This window comes from Moschus berezovskii, chromosome 23, assembly GCF_049115385.1.
Source record: "Moschus berezovskii isolate FMDL1 chromosome 23, NW_MosBer_1.0, whole genome shotgun sequence".
Lineage (NCBI taxonomy): Eukaryota > Metazoa > Chordata > Mammalia > Artiodactyla > Moschidae > Moschus > Moschus berezovskii.
Genome location: NC_142482.1, coordinates 37,215,189 through 37,234,830, shown reverse-complemented (window position 1 = coordinate 37,234,830; position 19,642 = coordinate 37,215,189). Strand labels below are relative to the sequence as shown.

Below are 19,642 nucleotides of genomic sequence, written 5' to 3'. Positions count from 1 at the left end.
CTCCAACACCATAGCTCTGTGCTAAATGCTATACACTAACCACTTCATCCAATTATGTATAATTTTTACTTCCATTTGAAGGGAATACTTCAGGTGAGACGATTGAGGCTTTCAGAGGTTGACTTGCCCAAGGTCACTCTGTTTGTAAATGGCAGAAAGAGGGATGTAGATTTTGCCACATTCTCAGAGGCTTTTTGTTTCTACTTTAAAATGAACCCCTTCCCCACCCCCCAAAAAAAAGCCCTCTTCTATTTTTTCAAGTTTCTGCAATAAGCATCCCTTTTTTGTTTTTACTGTAGCATAAGAACTAGAGTGAGTAGTTAAAAGAGCAGGCTCTGGAGTCAGTCTGCCTGCTCTGGACGTGACCTTGGATAAAGGACTTCGCTGCCCTCTGCCTCAGTGTACTCCCCTGTGAGAAGGCGGTGTGGAAAGGGCTGGTGGGGGTCGCGTGAGGCCTTCCTTGTGCAGTTATAGCAGAACGGCTGACAAATAGTGAGGACTGGTAGTTGCCACTAGTATCATCATGCGGCTCTTCAGAGAAAAGGACTTGTAAATAAGAAAAACCGGTTGAAAAGGTGGGCTGGGCTGTCCTAAGTGGCTTTCAGATTCTTTTGGAGAGATGGGATGGGGGAGTAACTTTGGAAAAGTTTTTCATAGCAGTCGTTAGCACACCGTTTAGTGGAGCAAAATAGCAGTTTGCTTAATAATTCAACCTCCCTGAAGTGTGTAATTCATGTTAGAGAGTAGCTGGCTTAGTGTTTTCTTAGCAAGAGCACAAATCCCTAAACACATGTGTGGCTTAGGTCCTAGATTATTTAACCTTGAATTTCTTATACTTAACATGACAGACTCAGTGCCCAGTTCGTCTTGCAGATTTTTCTTACAAGAGAACATGTCATTACAGAGAACATTCACTAGTTTGCAGTCAGTAACTCTCAACGCACAGCCTGCCTCCTGACTCAGCAGGCATGATGGGTCTGTGATGAATGAAATTAGTAGCTGGCAGTACATTTCTAAGATCCTCAGAACTTTCCCTATTTCCCTTCTCCCCTCCCCTGTGACTCTGTGCTCCCTGACTCCTTGACTGTCCTGCCTGTGGGGTGCAGAGTCAGAGCCAGTAGGTTTCCTTCTCTCCCTCATCTCGCCTTCCTGCCATCTCTCCTATGGCCCCGGCCTGATTCCCTCCCCTGCCATGGCCTCACAGTGCCCTCCATCTCCTGTGTGATTGTGGCAGTCTTCTGACAGCCTTGATAATTACCCTCTTTCCAGCCTTCCACCCGCCCCCAGTTTAAAAGCAAACACTAGCGCTCTTACCTGCTTCTCTAACATAGTTTTCACTTTCCTCTCTCCTCCTCCCATCGCATTTCCCACTGGCAAGCCTCACACGTGCCCCTGTGACCCACTGGTCCGTGAGTAGAATCCACACATCCTTTGTCCGGGCATCTCCTTTAGCTTGTTAGTTACCACTTCTCTCTCCCTGGTGAGACTCTGACTTCTCTGGAGGCGGCTGTACTGTCCTATGGTCCGTGTCCCAGTGCCTCCCACAATGCCGTGAATGTATGTTTGATGATCATAAAAATAGCTGCCACATGTGTCTTGACAGCTTGGAGTTGAATTGAGGTGCCCATGCATTGCCCCCAAGTGTCTCATATAATCTCCCAAGAATCCTGTTCGGATGAAGGCATTATTACACATGTTTATGGATCAAGAAACTGAAGTCTGTACAGCCTACTGAAGATTGTTCTATAGTGTGAAAGTGTCAGAACCCAGAACATAGTAACTCACATGACACACATATTACACAAGATTATTTTCTCGTACGACTAGTTGGCACTTCATTATGAGTTCAGTATTAGTTTAGGGCTCATCTGGAGATCTGTTAGCCATTTACAGCTAGGGTTCCTAATTTGGGAATTGAGGGTTCCTAGGATGTGGGAGACTCTGTCAGTTTTACTCAAACTCTCTGCCATCCGGGGATAGAGAGAAGGCCACCTTTTTCCTTTTTTTTAACTTTTGCTTTAATCATATTTTTACAATTGGGGTGGAATCCCCAAGAGGTCTAGAGCTACAAATATCACAATTTCTATGGAAAATAGAATACAGAAAATAGAATTTTCCAAAGGCCAGATGGCTAGTTTATAAATTAACATCTGGAACACAGGGCTTCCCAGCATGGCATAGTGGTAAAGAATCCGCCTGCCTATTCAGAGGACATAAAAGACAGACTGACCCCTAGGTTGGGAAGATCCCCTGGAGAAGGAAATGGCAACCCACTTCAGTTTTCTTGCCTGGAAAGTTCCATGAACAGTGGAGTCTGGCAGGCTACAGTCCATGGAGTCTCAGAGAGTTGGACACGACTGAGGATACACGCAAGAACAGCAGCTATCTGGAACGCAGCCCTTTTGTAAAGTAGAGATAATGTGTTTTGATAACTTGAGGGAGTGAATGAATGAAAATGATTCACTCTAGAGGCTAGGTTTTTTAAAAGTAGCAATTTTCTTTAGACTTTGTAATCAGTCATTCCCTTTGTCTCTTAAAACCACCTCTTTATTATAGATTGAATGTTTGTGCCTCCCCTCCACCCCCGCCCTCCCTTCCATGGTTCATATGTTGAAACCCTAACTCAGTGTGATGGTATATGGAGGTGAGGCCTTTGGGAAGGTTTCAGTGAACCTTGACCTTGGTCTTGCCAGCCCCTCAAACTGTGAGAATTAAAGGTCTGTTGTTTAAACCACCTGTCTACAGTATTTTTGTTATAGCAGTCCGAGCTGATCAAGGCACACTCCCTTCCCTTCTCCAACCTGAGGGCATATATTAAATTGTTCATGTATATGAAGATCATCATTGGAGAAAGCCACAGTATATTTTCCACATGTCACTGCTTCTATAGTCCTATTAATTTTCTTCAAGTGCATTTATTTCGTTCTTTCTAGGAACATGTGATAAGCTTCCCAGATCAAGGTAGGATATCATGTATTCTTTTATATCTGTCCCTCCCCACTTCCCCCAGTTAAAATGGCTTGTCTTGGAACATTTGTGTTTTTAAATGCACTAAGAATGTTGAGTTCCAGCTAGACAATAGCTCGATTTCTGATCAAAGGACCACATTGCCTATCTCTGCTGATTCCTTAAACACATTTGATGCCCATGAAAGGCCTGTTGCTAAACAGTAATGTGTGCCATTTTACCGCCTAAGTTCTTTTCTTGAAATTTCCTGATTGAGCTCTCCTGGAAAGATGTCTCACAAGTTCTATACATGAATGTCTTTTTCTCCTTCTTAACTGTGTCCCTCATGTTCACTTTCAGGCCTGTTAGTGCCTCTCTTTGCATGTTCTGGCTGCAGGTGGGCACCTAATTGACTTCATGCTAATTCAATCACTGGCTTCTGAATCTTCATTTTGTTACAGCAAAATGGCTTTTATGACAGCTTGGAGTTGAATGCTGTTACTTGGGGAGAATTGAAATGAGGGAAAATCTTGTTCTTAGCCAGTCAGAATATTCAGTTACACTCATGTGACTTGCTGAAATACTTGGAGTTCCACTCAAACAGAAATACCTTAGGGCCTCATTCTCTGTATTTCATCTTTAATGGTCATCAGGGGGGTTTTAAACACAGTGGCACAATCGTTGAAAGTAGCACTTGGTGAAAAGGAGAAAAGCTTTGCTCGGAAGAGATCTAATCTCGCTGGAGAATTTCCAGAGAGGGTTACAGAAGTCCCCACAGCCCTTGCTGGCCAGTGTCTGTGCTCTGGGCAGCTGTAGGCATCGAAGCTTCCTTCCCATCCAGGGCCCCTGCAGGACACGACTTGCCACCCGCACCGCACACGCCCAGGAAGCTGGGATCCCAGAATGTAGGACTCCTCCACTTATAAAAGTGCTTCTTCAGCACTTTGTGATTTTCATCAGATTGACAGAAAATGGCCCCAGAGACAGAAGAAAGCAGTTTTTACTTTTCATAATGGAATAAGCTTTTCTTGATATTTTTAGCAAAAAACATCTAGAATGTGACAACTCGAAACTATATTGATGCCTAAAGTTTTCTATGTTCTCTGTAGGAGAATAGAAAATGGCACAGAAATAACAGAGGACGTGAAGTTCTTATTTAAACCAGACAAGCATAATAGATTTACAGATGTATCCCAGTTATCTATGCCTGCCCATCCATGGTTCTGTTAGATGGGATGGGGCGTTCAGGATTCTGACTCTGGAACCCTTTAGGATCACAGAATGCCCCCGAATCATCAAAGCTTTGATTTTATTCGGGAAGATTTTATTTGGTATGCTTAACGATTTTCTTACTCTCTGAAAACAAGCCTGTGTGAGAGGTATGGTCCCTTGAAGTTAGTAAAAACATTAGACTGGGGCCTTCCCTGGCAGTCTAGTAGTTAAGACTCCATGCTTCCACAGCAGGGGGCATAGGTTCAATCCCTGGTCAGGGAACGAAGATCCCATACGCCTAGAGGCACTGCCCAAAAAAATTAAAACATTAAACTGCTCAAACAGTACTCCCATCACCTGAGTAGTCGGGGTAAATCATATTGGAAAGCTAAATTAGACAGATATGAAAAGTAAAATAGTGGGAACTCCAACATTTAGGTGAAAGGTTACGTTTTCATGAATGAAGTCATGGTTCACGCTGTTCCCTTCTGGCAGAAACTCTTAGGATGCCAGGAAGTCACCACTCTGTGTCAGTGGGAGGTGCGAGGGGGCGTTTGAATTTTTTAAAACGTCGGTTGCTTACTGTGTTTATTGGGTGGTGGTTGTTCTCACTTTTGTGGATCTTTTTTAAAAAATGTAATTTGTTATTTCGAGGTAATTTCAGGTTGATAAGCAGTTATAAGAAATAACACAGAGATCCTAGATCCCAAGTACCCTTTACTTAATTCCACCTCCCTGGAAGCATGGTGCAGAACTGTAGTTTGGTACCACAACCGGTTGCTGACATTGTTAGAGAAAAGAAGTAGAATGTTTCCATCGCACATGTTGCCCTTTTATAGCCACATCGGCTTCTTTCCTGCCTTCACTCCATCTCTAACCCCTGGCAACCACTTATCTCTTTTCCATCTCTGTAATTTTGTCATTTCAAAATGTTATATAAGGGGTTAGCTTTTTTCCACTCACATTAACTCTCTGGGGATACATCTGAGTTGTTACATGTATCAGAAATGTGTTCTTTTTGTTGCTGAGAAGTATTCAGTGATGTGGATGTACCCAGGGTTTGTTTAATTATCTTTTGAGGACCACCTTGGGTGTTTCTGATTTGGTGCTGTTACAGATAAAGCTGCTCTGAGCATTCATGTACAGGCTTTTGTGGGAGCGTCAGTCTTTGCTCTAGGATAAATGCCCAGGAGCTTCATTTTAATAACAACATAATGTTTAATTGTGTGCCTGTCCCATAATTTAGCAAATTTCTTTTAGATGGATATTTAAAGGGTCCCCCCGCCATTTTCCTGCTGCTGATATCACTGATGACAATCATATAACTAAATCCTAATGCACTTCTGCTTTTATTTTATTAGTATAAGGATTTTTACAAGTGAGCTTGAGAATGCAGAATTTTAAGGTTTGTTTTTTTAAAAGTATCTCTGGTTTTTTAATGTTTATTTTTAATTTTGAGTGCATCTAATTCCAGAGCATTTTCATTACCTCAAAAATCCCATACACATGGGCAATTATTTCCCATCCTCCCCTCCCCAGCCCCTGGCAACCACTAACGTACTTTGTGTCTGTATGGATTTGCCTGTTCTGGACATTGCCTACAAAATGGAATCGTGTAGTATGTGACCTTTTGCGTCCGACTTGTGTAATTTAGCGTAATGTTTTCAGGGTTCATCTGTGTTGCAGCATGTATCAATACTTTATTCCTTTTTATGGCTGAAAACATACAATATGCCTTTTATCTATTCATCAGCTGGTGGAAATCGGGGTTTCACCTTTTGGGGGAGGCAATGATAAATATTGCTGCTGTGAGTATTTGTGTGCAGGTTTTTATGTGGACATCTGTCTTCATTTCTTCTGCACTTATACCTAGGAGGAGAATTACTGGGTCATATGGTAGCTCTGTGTTCCACTTTTTTAGGACCTACCAAGCTATTTTCCAGAGAAGATGTACGATTTGACAGTCCCAAATGATGAATGAATGTCCCAGTTTCTCCATGTCCTCACCGACAATTGTGTTTATGGTTACAGCATTTCTGGTGGGTGTTATGTGGATCTTTTTTAAAGTGAAAGGGATGGTACTACCTTGCTGATAGGTGGCCCCCTGACCTACCACCTAGGGAGATCCCTCAGACACTGCTAATACAGGACTTCCCAGTGGTGTCAGCAGTCTCTCTCTGGGTAGAGAGGAAGAGGAGACTGGGGCCCTGCCTACACCTCATGCCAGAGCACCCGACTTGGGTGCAAAGCTGCAAGGGCCCAGGAGGCTGGCTAGGACGAGCGGTTGCCTACTCATCCTCTGTGGACCCAATTGCAGAAACTCAGGCTGAAAATTTTTCTTGCTGGCTTTTGTCATACAGCAATTGTTTTACTTTTTTGCAGGAAAAAAGTCTTTCTTGGATCCTGTGAGATTAAAGGCTAGAAAGGCTTGTGGTTTTCATTTTCATTGGTGACATTTCAAAATTCATTGCAGATCACAAGCTGTCAAAATGATAGCTTTTAAGAAGTATTTTAAAAAAAGAATCAGCTGTGTGGTGGTTTGCAGAGAGCACAGGATTCATACATAGCAGGGTAACTGACTCTTATCCTAATGTGCCTTTTTTTTTTTCCTCATATGGAGTCCCAGGAAACCAAGTTCCAATGAACCAGGACACTTGGCTGCTTTAAGTCATATAAACCTGCAGATAACTAAATGGATCTGTTTGGCCAGGTTACTCAAAGTCTCTGAACTTTAATTTCCTCATGTAGAAAATGGGGATAAGTCTCTACTGAGTCTTTGAAAATCTGGGTGTGTAATATATAATAAATGTTAGATCCCTTGTCTGTCAAGCTTCAGACTAGCAATGAAAGTTTTATACTCTTTCATAACCAAATTCTATACTTTAGAGTATACAAGCCTTTTCATATCCTTACCATTGTAAATCAAGGGGTGTGTGTGTGTGTGTGTGTGTGTGTGTGTGTGTTTTAGGGCCATGTTTCCAATTGGTGTGTGTGTGCGTGTGTGTGTGTGTGTTTTAGGGCCATGTTTCTAATTGGTGCCTCGGTTGAGTGTCTGTGTTTTAGGGCCATGTTTCCAATTGGTGTGTGTGTGTGTGTGTGTGTGTGTGTGTGTGTGTGTGTTTTAGGGCCATGTTTCTAATTGGTGCCTCGGTTGAGTGTCTGTGTGTCTGTGTCTGTGTTTTAGGGCCGTGTTTCCAATTGGTGTGTGTGTGTGTGTGTGTGTGTGTGTGTGTGTGTTTTAGGGCCATGTTTCTAATTGGTGCCTCGGTTGAGTGTCTGTGTGTCTGTGTCTGTGTTTTAGGGCCATGTTTCTAATTGATGCCTCAGTTGAGTGTGGTAACCAGAAGGAAAATCAGCAAGGGAAAGGGGAGTTGGCTTTGAAACACCCCCTCTAACCCCCACTGACCTGTTAGTTTACTCTATTGCTAAGTAACAGGTTACTGCAGAATTCAGCAGCTTAAAACAGCAGACATTTATCATCCCACACAGTCTCTGAGGGTCGGGAGGCCCAGAGAGGCTGAGCTGGGTGGTTCTGGCTCAGGCTCTGTGATGAGTTGGCTGTGGGGCCACAGTCACCGGCAGGCCCAGGCCAGAGGGTCCACTTCCTTACTCACAGGGCGGTCATTGGCAGAGGCCTCGGTTTCTTTGTGCATGACCCCCCCACCCCCGCCTCCTCCGAGTAGAATGGCTAACAACAGTGCAGCTGGCTTTCCCCGGAGCAGCTAGTCATCTGAGAAGCACACTGACCACAATGCCAGTCACAGTGGCTCTTATAACCTCACCCCAGAAGTGACACACCATCCCTTTTGCTGTGTTCCGCTGGTCACACCCACGGCCCTGGTCCAGTGCAAGAGAGGTTTGCTGGGGACCATCTTAGGGGCTGCCTTCTGCAGATGTCAAGTTCATGTGAAGATACCTCAGTCCTCTAATCCAGGAAATGAAACCAATCAGAAGTGTCTCAGTATAGGGCTGACAGTAACAGAGCCTGAGCCCACCACTTGGCCAGGGTCCAGATTGTTCCCATTGTCCACCTTGCGTCCTTCTGGGCAGTATGTGCCGTGAGTTCTGGCATTGGCAGCCACTCGGTGGCACCTTTGTATTACCCAGATCAGTGTGACCAGGCACATAGTTACTGAATCCATCCTGTGCCAAGAACAGCTGCTGAGGGTCACAGGCAGCAAGGCAGATGCTCCCTGGCTGAGCTTTGCAGACCTGGCCACCATTGATACCTGTCAGCCTGCGAAGTGCTGGTTAAGGGCTTCCCTGGAGGCTCAGTGGTAAAGAATCCACCTGCCAGTGCAGGAGAGTTGGGTTCAATCCCTGGATCAGGACGATCCCCTGGAGGAGGAAATGATAACCCACTCCAGTATTCTTGCCTAGGAAATCCCATGGACTGAGGAGCTTGATGGGCTACAGTCCCTGCGGTCGCAGAGAGTCGGACATGATTTAGCAACTGAACAACAAGAACAGCCAGCTACTACTGGGGAATATTCTTTATAAGAGCATTCCAGAGTGGACAGGGATTTTACACTACTTAACGCGTGCTGACTATATGGTATATATGCTATGTGATACTGTGTTTTAAAAATATAACTGATCTCTAACTTAATGGGCTTAGAGATGACCTCCCCACCCCATCCCCTGCTCCTGCTGGTAGAGCTAGAACAAACAGGGAGTTGTAACTTAATTTGTAGGAATCAAAAACATTTTGTCCTTGACTGCTGTCCTAGTCTAGACTGTCATTGTAATACATAATATGGATACTGTCTGCCGCAGATTTCATTAGTGTCCAAAAGCCCAGTTTATATACACAGAAGTGGTTCGCGTAGGAGGTTACTCATCAAATTACCTAAGGAACTTCAAAAAAAAAATTTTTTTTTTCAGTCCCTTGACTACTAAATCATTTTCTAGAAGTGGGTCCCCCCAAAATTTGTTTTTTAAAGCTTCTGGGTGATTCTGAGATGTGGGTTTATTCATTCATGTTTTCAGCCAGAAATTCACAGTCTGTCAGGCATAGCTCCAGGCTCTGAAGATACAAATGAGAAGGCCAGAGGTTCTGCCCTTGAAGAGCTTGGAGTTTAATGGGGATTGTGAACAAATGAGCACATAATTACAGCGTGACTGACAGTCACAGCACTTTAAACATAAGCCTGCAATTTTATCACTGATTAAGATAGTGAAAGTAATGATCCGCATTAGAAAATGAGGCCAAGGTGAATTGCCACCATTTTCCCGCTGACTTCCCAAATAGGTGTTGTATCTTAGTTGCTCTGTTGTGTCTGACTCTTTGCAACCCCATGGACTAGCCCTCTAGGCTCCTCTGTCCATGGAATTCTCCAGGCAAGAATACTGGAGTGGGTTGCTATTCCCTTCTCCAGGGAATCTTCCCAGCCTACGGATCAAACCCAGGTCTCTTGCATTGGCAGGCAGATTCTTTATCGTCTGAGCCACCAGAAATTTCTGGGGTCTCTTATCAAAGCATCATGGGTGAATACACTGCCTACCACTTTGTTTCAGGAGGGCAGAAGGATGTCCATCTCTGCTGTTTTCCTAGCAAGCATACACTGCTTGGCACACAGTAGGTGCTTGTTAAATATTTGTTAACTTGAGTCAGCTGCCTTTCCAGTGACTGGTGGCGTGAAGGGCAGTCATTCTCAGCATCACTGGGAGCACAGAAATAAAACCAGTCACCAGATCCCGACACTTGACCTTTTGCCTTGTCTCCCTGCAGCCTTGTGCGGATTGATGAGTTTCTGTTATCTAAGCTCTTTGGGGGAGCAGAGCTCCCCATCCATCCGCAGCAGTCCGGTCTGTATCCACCAGCAAGGAGTTTTCTGTGTCTAGATTTGCTTTGTCTTTTTCTAAATGACAGTATGCCTCCACCCAAGCCAGATGTCACCTGTCTTATTCTCCTGATTTCAAATGAAAATTAAGTCATCCAAGAGTAATTTTCTACAGTGAACCCTTTTCCAGATGCTTGTGGGGTAAGTGGGTTGGTGTGTGGGATCTCTAGTAGGAGAACTTTGATGATATGTTGTATGCTTTAGTTGTGAATAAGAATATCCATGGAAGCTACCAGAGGCCAAGGGGGAGTCATTTGACGTCTAACCTGGGCCTTGGAAAGAGCATAGAGACAGAACTGGGAGGGAGGACCACAGAGATTCATTTAAGAACAGAGCCACTGGGCGATCCTCCACTGCTTTAAAAGAATGGAATGTCCTTCTCCGGCAATGGTTAGAACAGTGCTTTTCAGTTAACTGGTGGCCAGTCAAGGAGCTGGAGACGATGGAGGGGGCGTCCCTTTTAACCTAAATTTTTTTAATTAAAAAAAAGTTTTTATATTTATTTACTTCTCAGATTTAGATGGGTCTTAGTTGCCGCAGTTGGGGTTTTTCTTTGCAGCATGCAGGCTTCTCTAGCTGTCCCGTGGCATGCGGGATTTTAGTTCCCTGACCAGGAATCGAACCCGCGGCCCTAACATTGGAAGGCAGATTCTTTGACCACCAGGGAAGTCCCTAACCTGTCTAATTTTTGTATGAGGGAATAGTTGAGTGTGGCAGCACTTAGTTTCCCTCGATTGTCCCTTACACCAGAACGAGGGCCTCAGCCTTCAACCATGGTGCTGACCTGCAGCCGGAATTGGCAGTGCCCCAGCTTTGCAGTGACTCGTCTGAAGCCCAGACAGAGCCATGTCCCTTCGCACACGCGCAGCCAGAGAAAACTACTCCATCAGAACATTAACAGGAGTTGGACATGCCCTTAGAACGAGGGAGAAGGAGAAAAGGCATAGATCCCCGAGTTGTCAAGAGTGAGGAGGCCACTGTCGATGTGGCAGATAATTTCTTCCAAGCCAAGATGTAATCTAGAGTTGACATCTATTTAAGTGCCGGCTTTCTGAAGGGATTCTGTCATCAACTTGCTTTCCTATCTGGAAGTACTTGGATGATTTTCCCCCTGAGGGTCTTTAGGATAGTTTTATATTTGAGCATTTCTGAGCAGGTGTGGTTAGCTTCCTCCTCTCACTCCTGAGCGGATTTTCTCCAGCTGAGAAAAACCTTTGTAAATTCAAGAAACAGTGTTGTGACTACCAAATTAAAGCACTATTTAATGTTTTGTGTTGTTGGCAGCGACCTGAACAGCATTCCCCTGCCTGCTTAACAGGAGTGGACTGTTAAGGGGGTGAATGGGTCGGAGAACAGAAAGTGGAGGGAGACTTCCTCCTGACCCCTGGGAGCTGGAAGCTTGGCTTAGCTGACTCATTTTTAGCCGGACCGTGAGATTCTACATGAGTAAACAAATAGAACTGGGCATGATGAGGAAGTTAACAGTAGTTAAGGGTCTGCCGTAAACACATTTTTAAACTGGAAGCAATGTGACTTGACTGATTTTTACAGGAAAGGGGACTTTCAAAGCAGACTAGCTGCTCCCTGCTGCCACTGCCTTGGCAGAAAGAGAAACCAAGGCTTGACCCTGAAAATAAATCTTCACTGCTAAGCTTTAGAGTCAGCAAGAAGCCTAGTTGTGGGTTTATGAAAATTAACCTCCTTTACTGTAGTAATTTTTTTTTAATCTTGGTATCTTTTAAAGCAGATTTGCCTGAAGATCCAGGTACTTTCCATGTGCTCAGCAGCTTTCTCGCTTTCTCCTGCTCCAGGTATACATGGCCAAGATGATTAGCATTTGCATTTTAACTGAGACTCATATCTTCATCCCAAGAATTGTGATGGAAGCAGGTCTCTTTAACCCCAGCCACATTCCCTGGTGGCCACCCCCACCGCCTTGTTTGCTCCCAGTTTGTTGTCCCTCTCCAGGGCCAAGTGGAAAGGGAAGGGGGGCACTGGTTTGCTGGGAAACTTGTTGTCGTATCTTATTTCCAGCCTCCAGTGAATTCTGTGTGAGTCTAGATCATAGTGAAGAAAGAACGCTTGTTCAGCCTCACCTGGCACTTCTCCTGGGCAGAGCTGACTCCTGGACAAATGGATCGTCCACAGGAGCCCGGCTCTCTTTAGGGGGTTCGGATTTTGACCTTTTGTACTCTGCTGTCTGTTTCCAGGTTTTTTATATTCTGAGCTCTGGCAGTTTCAACACTTCTCTTGAAGTTAGGCCTGAGGCTAACGTCAATCCTGAAGTACTTAGTAGTGTGCCAGGAACTTGCCCAGGGTCACAGGACTAATCTTTGATTTAGGTGAAGGTGCACAGAACTCTGTCGCATCCTCTTTTTAATACAGAGTAATTCCTAGCCCCGGTTAGTAATTTCGTTTCTTAGTGAGACACAATTGTAATACAGCCACATGGTTACCAGAAACACTCTAGAATTTGATAGTGGGAAGTAATGTTCAACAGACAGTGTCTTTTGGAAAATGTGTGTAAAAGAGGGATACTTCAAAATCTGTTCTAATGTACCTGCCTCTGTTTTCGACCCTTAACGTGTTTTCCTTATCATTTTGTGTGTGTGGCCCTTGACCTGGTGAAGAACTTTTGAATACTGTCATGGTTAGACTTTTTTTTTTTTTTCCTTTAATGGATCCAACCCCTCCACGTCATGACCTGCGGTTCTGGAAGCCCCTGTAGGTTGGGTGGGTGCCAGAGACTCCTGGTTAAAGAGGGTGGGGAGGTGATGCTTGGCTTGGTGTCAGCTTCCTGGGAAGACTGGCATCCCCTTTTCCCGTCTCAATGTGGGGAACCAGTCACATCAAAGAATGGCTTATTCTTTGCTGAGCTCAGGACCAGAGCTCCTCTCACGTGGGCCCAGTGCCTGGGCTTGGTCCCTGCCAGTACGATTGTCCAGAGCAGCTGTGTGCCTGCATGGCCCAGCTCACCCGGGGCCGCCAGTAGGATGACTCTGGTAGTGAAGTGACGTTCCCGGCCCATGGGTGGCTCAGAAGATGGGAATCTGCCGTGGGTGGGAGGGCCACAGACCCGGAGGTGCACTTGGACATTTGTGCAAAGTGGGTCATGCCGTTCCCGTGACCCCCGATCACCAGGCAGAGTGTCAAGGGCTTGGCAGGGCCCCATGCCTCTCCTGTTCTTTTAGAAAAGTACAAAAGAGTACAGCTCTGCCCACAGGCCGCTCAGCAAGTGCCCAGTTCACCCAGCGGGGCGGGCCGCCCAGCGGGAGGAGTTCACTTGCTGGGACCTTTTGTCCTGTTCTGCAGTGGCTGTATGCTGGGGAGCTAGCTGCGAAGGGGATGTGGGGACAGGCTGTGAGCACAGCTAAGGTGCCGCCTCTCCTGCCAGCCTGTGGCCACATGCTCCCCACGCCTTGGGGTTGATTTCTGTGAGCCCTGGTAGGCGGGGAGGAGGGGACAGATGTCTCCAGGCCACTGCCCCCAGCCGGCCCTTGAACTGGAGTGCCCTTTCTCGTTGTTCTGTGGTTACCTTCTGTGAGTGGCAACTTCATTTTCCAAAGGAAATTTTTGCTCCACGATCCCATCCTCTTTACCGTGCTTTATTTTTTCATGCCAACATTTACTTTACATATTTTACGCGTGTGTGTTCCTGCCCCAGCCTGGAATTTTTGCCCCTGAGGGGCAATTATTATTTCCCACATGTTGCGGGTAGGAACATGGGAGGGACTTCTGTGGTGGACCAGCGGTCAAGAATCCTCCTGCCAGTGCAGCAGATACAAGCTCAAGTCTTTGGGTCTGGACGATCCCCTGGAGGAGGAAATGGCAACCCACTCCAGTATTCTTGCCTGGAGAATTCCATGGACAGAGGAGCCTGGAGGGCTGCAGTCTGTGGGGTTGCAAGAGAGTTAGACACAATTGAGCGACTAAACAGCAACAGCAGCAGGTAGGAGGTTAAATAACTCCTATGGGCCAAGGTCATATTACTAGTAAGTGGAGAAAATGGGTTTCAAACCCAGATTGTCTGATAAAGAGCCCACATGGAACCACTTGACCCCCTGCCAGCCTGCTGTGCTTCTGTGTCTGGTTGTGTAACTGCTGAGGGGCAAAGGTGGCGTGTCTAATTGTTGGCATTTGGGTGTGTGGGAAGCTAGTGGCTTCTTGGTTGAAAGGAGTCCACGACCTCCTGAGTCACCCCCAGGGAAGGACAGATGTTGGGACAGAACCCTAGTAGCTGTGGCTTTCAAGATGTCATTGATGGCTACGCCTGTGCCTCTCACAACCAGGGTAGGCTGACTTAGTTGTTGTAACTACTAGAATCCATTAGGTAATTCCAAACTACTTTAAGGTAGTTATCCATGAAATTAGATGAAGGATCAGACGTAGGCTTCAGCGTGGCCAGCCAAGGGAGAGACGTTGCATTAAGCTGCTCGTTGATGAAACCAATTTTGCCTTTGCCCTTGGAAGGAAAAAATACTTGTGGTTATTTCTGTAATAGTAACAACCAAGACAGTGAAAAATGTGCCTCCTGACTTTCATAGAGAACATATTGTAAATAAATGCGCAGATGTAAATAAATGCGCAGATGAAAAGATGCTTCACTAACTTGTAAATCTCAAATGGGGGAAAGTAGGGAGTTATAGAATCTTTGAAGATGGAGGTAGGTCTCTAACCACAGCTATGAGACAGTCTCCAAGATGTTACAATACACGCAGTACTCAGTATACGTGTTTTCCCAACTGTTTTCCTTTTGTGCTTACCTCAGTAAGAATGCAGTTTACATCACACTCATAAATAATGGTACAGTAGCACTGAAGATTCATGGCAGTATTTATTTATTCTCCCTAAGGACAGAGCACTCTGATTATGATGATTAGTTTGTTATTTTTAATGCAAAGTTGATCTGATCATGTATCAGTATTAATGGGTTGCGACCAACAGTTACAGAAACTCTCATTCAGCTTGTGTCATCTTTTGTGCTTAGAGGAGAGAAACCTTCAGAAGTATACCCAAGAAATGGTACCAGTAAGCTCCTTCTGACAGTGGGTCTGAGGGATTGTGTTGGACCGGAATGATGAGATTTTTCTTACTGCCTCTTTTCGTTTTAAATGTTTGAATTTTTTGCTGTGGACATGAAGTATGTTAGGACAGTAATTAATAAAAAAACACCCGGCAGAGGAACCATTTTCTCCCCATGGCAGTCCTGTTTGCCCTGATGGACTTTCCCCCTTCTGCCTGCTTTCTGTCTGGTTCTGTCCTTCTCCCCTCTGAGATTTCAGCTTCACAGAGAGAATTTTTATGGAGCTGAGAAAAGAAGCACAGAAAACTGGCACTTCACTTATTTGTAAAGTGAATTCATGGAATTGTGTCTTCCCTTTTGCTTTACAAATGAGAACTTAGCACATAAGTTATTGTGAGTTTAAAAAGAAGTTGTTTGAACATGAGGAACTTAACCTTGTCCAGAGTGTCTTCTCTGAAAAGAATTTGTTCTTGTTTTATAAAAAAAAAAAAAACTACAGAAAGCATTTTGAGTAGAGATTAATCAATGTCTCTTTTTCTTAATAGGTTTTAAAATGGAACACTTCGATGCATCGCTTAGCACCTATTTCCGGGCATGGCTCGGCCCCCGAGGTAAGGTGGTTTTGAGTCTTGCTCTCCAATCCGTCCTCCCACTCCTTGTTACAGGCAACTTGTGAATATTGCATGAAGACAGTCTAGAAGCCATGCACATTTTCTATGATTAGATACCAGGGGCTTGGAGTCCTGAAGTCATGAACAGGTGCAAGGTCCCCTGACTGCAGGGGCAGAGACACAGGTGCTGGGAACCTCTGCTGACTTTAGTGGAGATCGGATTATGTTGCAAGCTTACAGCCTGAGCATGCCACAGATTTCATCACTGTTGGTGGCACAGGTTGCTCAGTTCTTGTGAGTCTCCAGCTGAATCCGATTTTCAAAATGCACTGCCGCAATAGGGCTTTAAAACCCTTCCCGTTTTACAGTTTTAAGGCCTTTCTAATGTCTTTTTTGAGAGTTATGACTAACCTAGATAGTATATTAAAAAGCAGAGACATTACTTTGCCAACAAAGGTCCGCCTAGTCAAGGCTATGGTTTTTCCAGTGGTCATGTATGGATGTGAGAGTTGGACTGTGAAGAAAGCTGATTGCTGAGGAACTGATGCTTTTGAGCTGTGGTGCTGGAGAAGACTCTTGAGAGTCCCTTGGACTGCAAGGAGATCCAACCAGTCCATTCTAAAGGAGATCAATCCTGGGTGTTCATTGGAAGGACTGATGCTAAAGCTGAAACTGCAATACTTTGGCCACCTCATGTGACGAGTTGACTCACTGGAAAAGACTCTGATGCTGGGAAAGGTTGGGGGCGGGAGGAGACGGGGATGACAGAGAATGAGATGGCTGGATGGCATCACTGACTCTATGGACGTGAGTTTGAGTGAACTCAGGGAGTTGGTGATGGACAGGGAGACCTGGCGTGTGTGATTCATGGGGTCGCAAAGAGTCGGACACGACTGAGCGACTGAACTGAACTGAACTGAACGTCTTTTTGTGAAGTGTCACATCACTGGATAAGTGTATGTGCCTGAGCTCACTTCTCACCCTCCTCATCTTTCATTGTCCTTCAGGACAAGTAAGTCAGCTCCAAATATTACGCCTTCTTCTAATATCATCTCTAACATCTCACCTGTAAAGGGGGAACTTGGGAGGTTCACAGAACAATTCATAGGAAAACTCCCAGAGGCTTTTAAACAGATAGAGTCTCCATTTGACTCATGGTTTTTAAAATACAAAGAAAACAATAAAAGGAACTTCATCTCTTAATAAGGCAGAGAAGCAGTAAAGCTTATGCCATCTGTGATAATAGTGAGGAAGTGAAGAAAGTCTAATGGGGTAACCTCTCTGGAGGGCAGTTGTATTTTCTGTTAAAATGCACGTGCCCTTTGACTCAGCAGAGATATGTATAAGGAGGCTGCTTAGCGGCACTGCTTGTCAAAACTTCTTCCACGGGGAACAAGCTAAATTACTGTGTGGCCCCTGGAAAAGAACAAGCCAGAACCATCTGTCTGTGCTCATGTTGGGATGATGCCTTCTTTCAGTGTTGTGGGATCAAAACTCTAATTTTAAATGGCTGAAACGGTAATAAAAATTATTAGCTTACATTGGAAGGACTGAACCTCCAATACTTTGCCCACCTGATGCAGAGAGCCAACTCATTGGAAAAGACCCTGATGCTGAGAATGATTGAGGGCAGGAGAAGGGGATGACAAGATGAGATGGTTGGATGATATCACTGACTCAGTGGACATGAGTTTGAGCTGTTATAAGGACAGGGAGAAGGCACTGGCGACCCACTCCAGTACTCTTGCCTGGAAAATCCCATGGACAGAGGAGTCTAGTAGGCTACAGTCCGTGGGGCCGCTAAGAGTCGGACACGACTGAGCGACTTCACTTTCATTTTTCACTTTCATGCATTGGAAAAGGAAATGGCAACCCACTCCAGTGTTCTTGCCTGGAGAATCCCAGGGATGGGGGAGCCTGGTGGGCTGCCATCTATGGGGTCGCACAGAGTCGGACACGACTGAAGTGACTTAGCAGCAGCAGCAGCAAGGACAGGGAAGCCTGGCACAATGCAGCCCATGGGGTCACAGAAGGTCAGGCACAGCTTAGTGACCAAACAACAGCAATAGTAACATTATGAGATCTGAGCTATTTTAGGGGCTCTGTGATGTTACCCAGGGACCCTGTTCTTGTCATTTCCTACCTTACATTCTCAGTGAGTCAGCAGCTCTGCTCAGCTCAGGTCCCCCCATCTTTCGTGGTTGCGGATTGGCTACTGAAGCTCCAGGCTGCACCTCCAGAGGAGGAGAAAAAAGTCTGATCTTTTGCATAGTTTTAAGAACCAGAAAACTCGTCCCCAGAGCGCTTCACAAACGGTCGTCTCCTCGGAGCTCAGTGGCCGCAGTTGCTCCACGTGCTCTTATCTGAACCAGTCCCCCGGGGGTGGGTTAGGGCTTCAAGATTGACTAGCTCCCTAAGGATTTACCACCTGGGGTTAGGGCCAGCCACCCAGGAAATACTTGGATGCTTGGTGACATAGGAAAATGAAGATCTGTTGGAAAATGTAATTAAAATAAATTTTCAAGATGCAAAACAGCTTTAAATAAAGAAATGGGAGGTTTTTGTAGGTGCATTCATTGTGTTTGTGGTGTTATGTACACATAAACATACATAACAGTCTGATGCTAGTTGCTAAGTAGGAACTTGTGTTCTCAGAATTGACAGCCTCAGGCCCAGAGCTGAGAATAAAAGGTGTTAAGAATCCTCTTGTTCACTAATAAGTTACTAATAAGCTGGGGCAGCCACTTCCCTAAAGGGCTTCTGAGAAGCACAGATCAGTGAAACCACCATCACCACCCCCCTAGCATCAGTGAGCAGAGGGTGGAGGGGGTCTCCCTCTGAAGCCAAGAAACAGAGACACTGGGAGAATTTAGGGTGTCTGCAAGAAGGGAGACTGACGGTGGTTCCCCAAGTGGACGGACGTTCTGCTTAAGCCGTGCTTGTCCTGCAAGGTCAAGGGAGAGAGCCCTGAAGAGAGTGGCAAGATGGCTGAGCCAGGAGGTCTAAGAAGGGGCTGGTCCACTGTCCTTTTCCTCCTCCTTCCTGCCGAGGGGAGGCGAGGGGAGGCAGGAGGTCCTCCCTGTATCAGTAATGTCCTTGAATCAATAATGTAGGTCTTCTCTCTCACGCTTCTGCTCTGCCCTTATCCGGTCATCACTGCTTCACTCTCTTTTAAAAAGTTACCGCCCCTGCTGCTGTTGACCATGGCACTCCGCAGACGAGGCCTGTTGAATCAGAGACGATCTCTGAGCTGGCCAAGTGGCACGTTTTCTGAGTCTGCCCATGCCAGACAGACTGGCTGACCCTGGACTGACATGGAGCGCTTCGGAGCTCAAAGATTGCCATTTCTAGGGTTTCCTTGACCCATGCATAATTCAGCAAGCCTGGTTAATCAACCCAGTTAGTGAAAAATTGAGCTTTCTCCTTGTTTTCTTTAAGATTCTTCAGAACAGATTTTATAAAAGTCATTTAGCAAAGCCCCGGATAATACGCACATTATTATTTAGAACATGAATGAGAGCCTCACCTTGAGCCTGTGTATGGAAGACTCACAGTTCCTCTTCGAGTTGCTTTTTTGGCTTGGGAACATTGTGGTTAGAGAAAATTTTTTCATGTTTGAAGCACATTGTTATTATTTTTTAATCTACTTTATTATCACTGAATGTTTTTTTCTTTTACAATTTTCCAGATACTCGAGTAAAAGGATGGTTTCTTCTGGACAATTACGTCCCCACCTTGGTCTGCTCCATCCTGTACTTGCTAATCGTGTGGCTGGGACCAAAATATATGAAGACTAGGCAACCATTCTCCTGCCGGGGGATTTTAGTGGTGTACAACCTCGGACTCACTCTGCTGTCTCTTTATATGTTCTGTGAGGTAAGTCAGAGGCTGACACGGCTTCCTCTTGCTTCAGGGCCTTGGTGTCACTGTCCTGAATCTCAGTTCTAAGTGGAGAAGGCCAGCAGTGGGGTGGCGGAGGGGAGGACAGGTATAGGAATGCGTTTTTG

At 45.4% G+C, this 19,642-nt stretch overlaps 1 protein-coding gene across 2 annotated transcripts in view; it reads left to right on the top strand.

Annotated features, from left to right (window-relative positions):
* Window positions 1–19,642, top strand: part of ELOVL5 (ELOVL fatty acid elongase 5) — a 70,432-nt gene that overhangs the window by 25,321 nt on the left and 25,469 nt on the right. For both annotated transcript variants that reach the window (XM_055405961.2, XM_055405959.2), the window contains exons 2-3: window positions 15,570–15,635; window positions 19,324–19,511. In XM_055405961.2, the coding sequence (XP_055261936.1) occupies window positions 15,578–15,635; window positions 19,324–19,511 (246 nt within the window). In that variant the 5' untranslated portion in view covers window positions 15,570–15,577. The remainder of the gene's footprint in view (window positions 1–15,569; window positions 15,636–19,323; window positions 19,512–19,642) is intronic.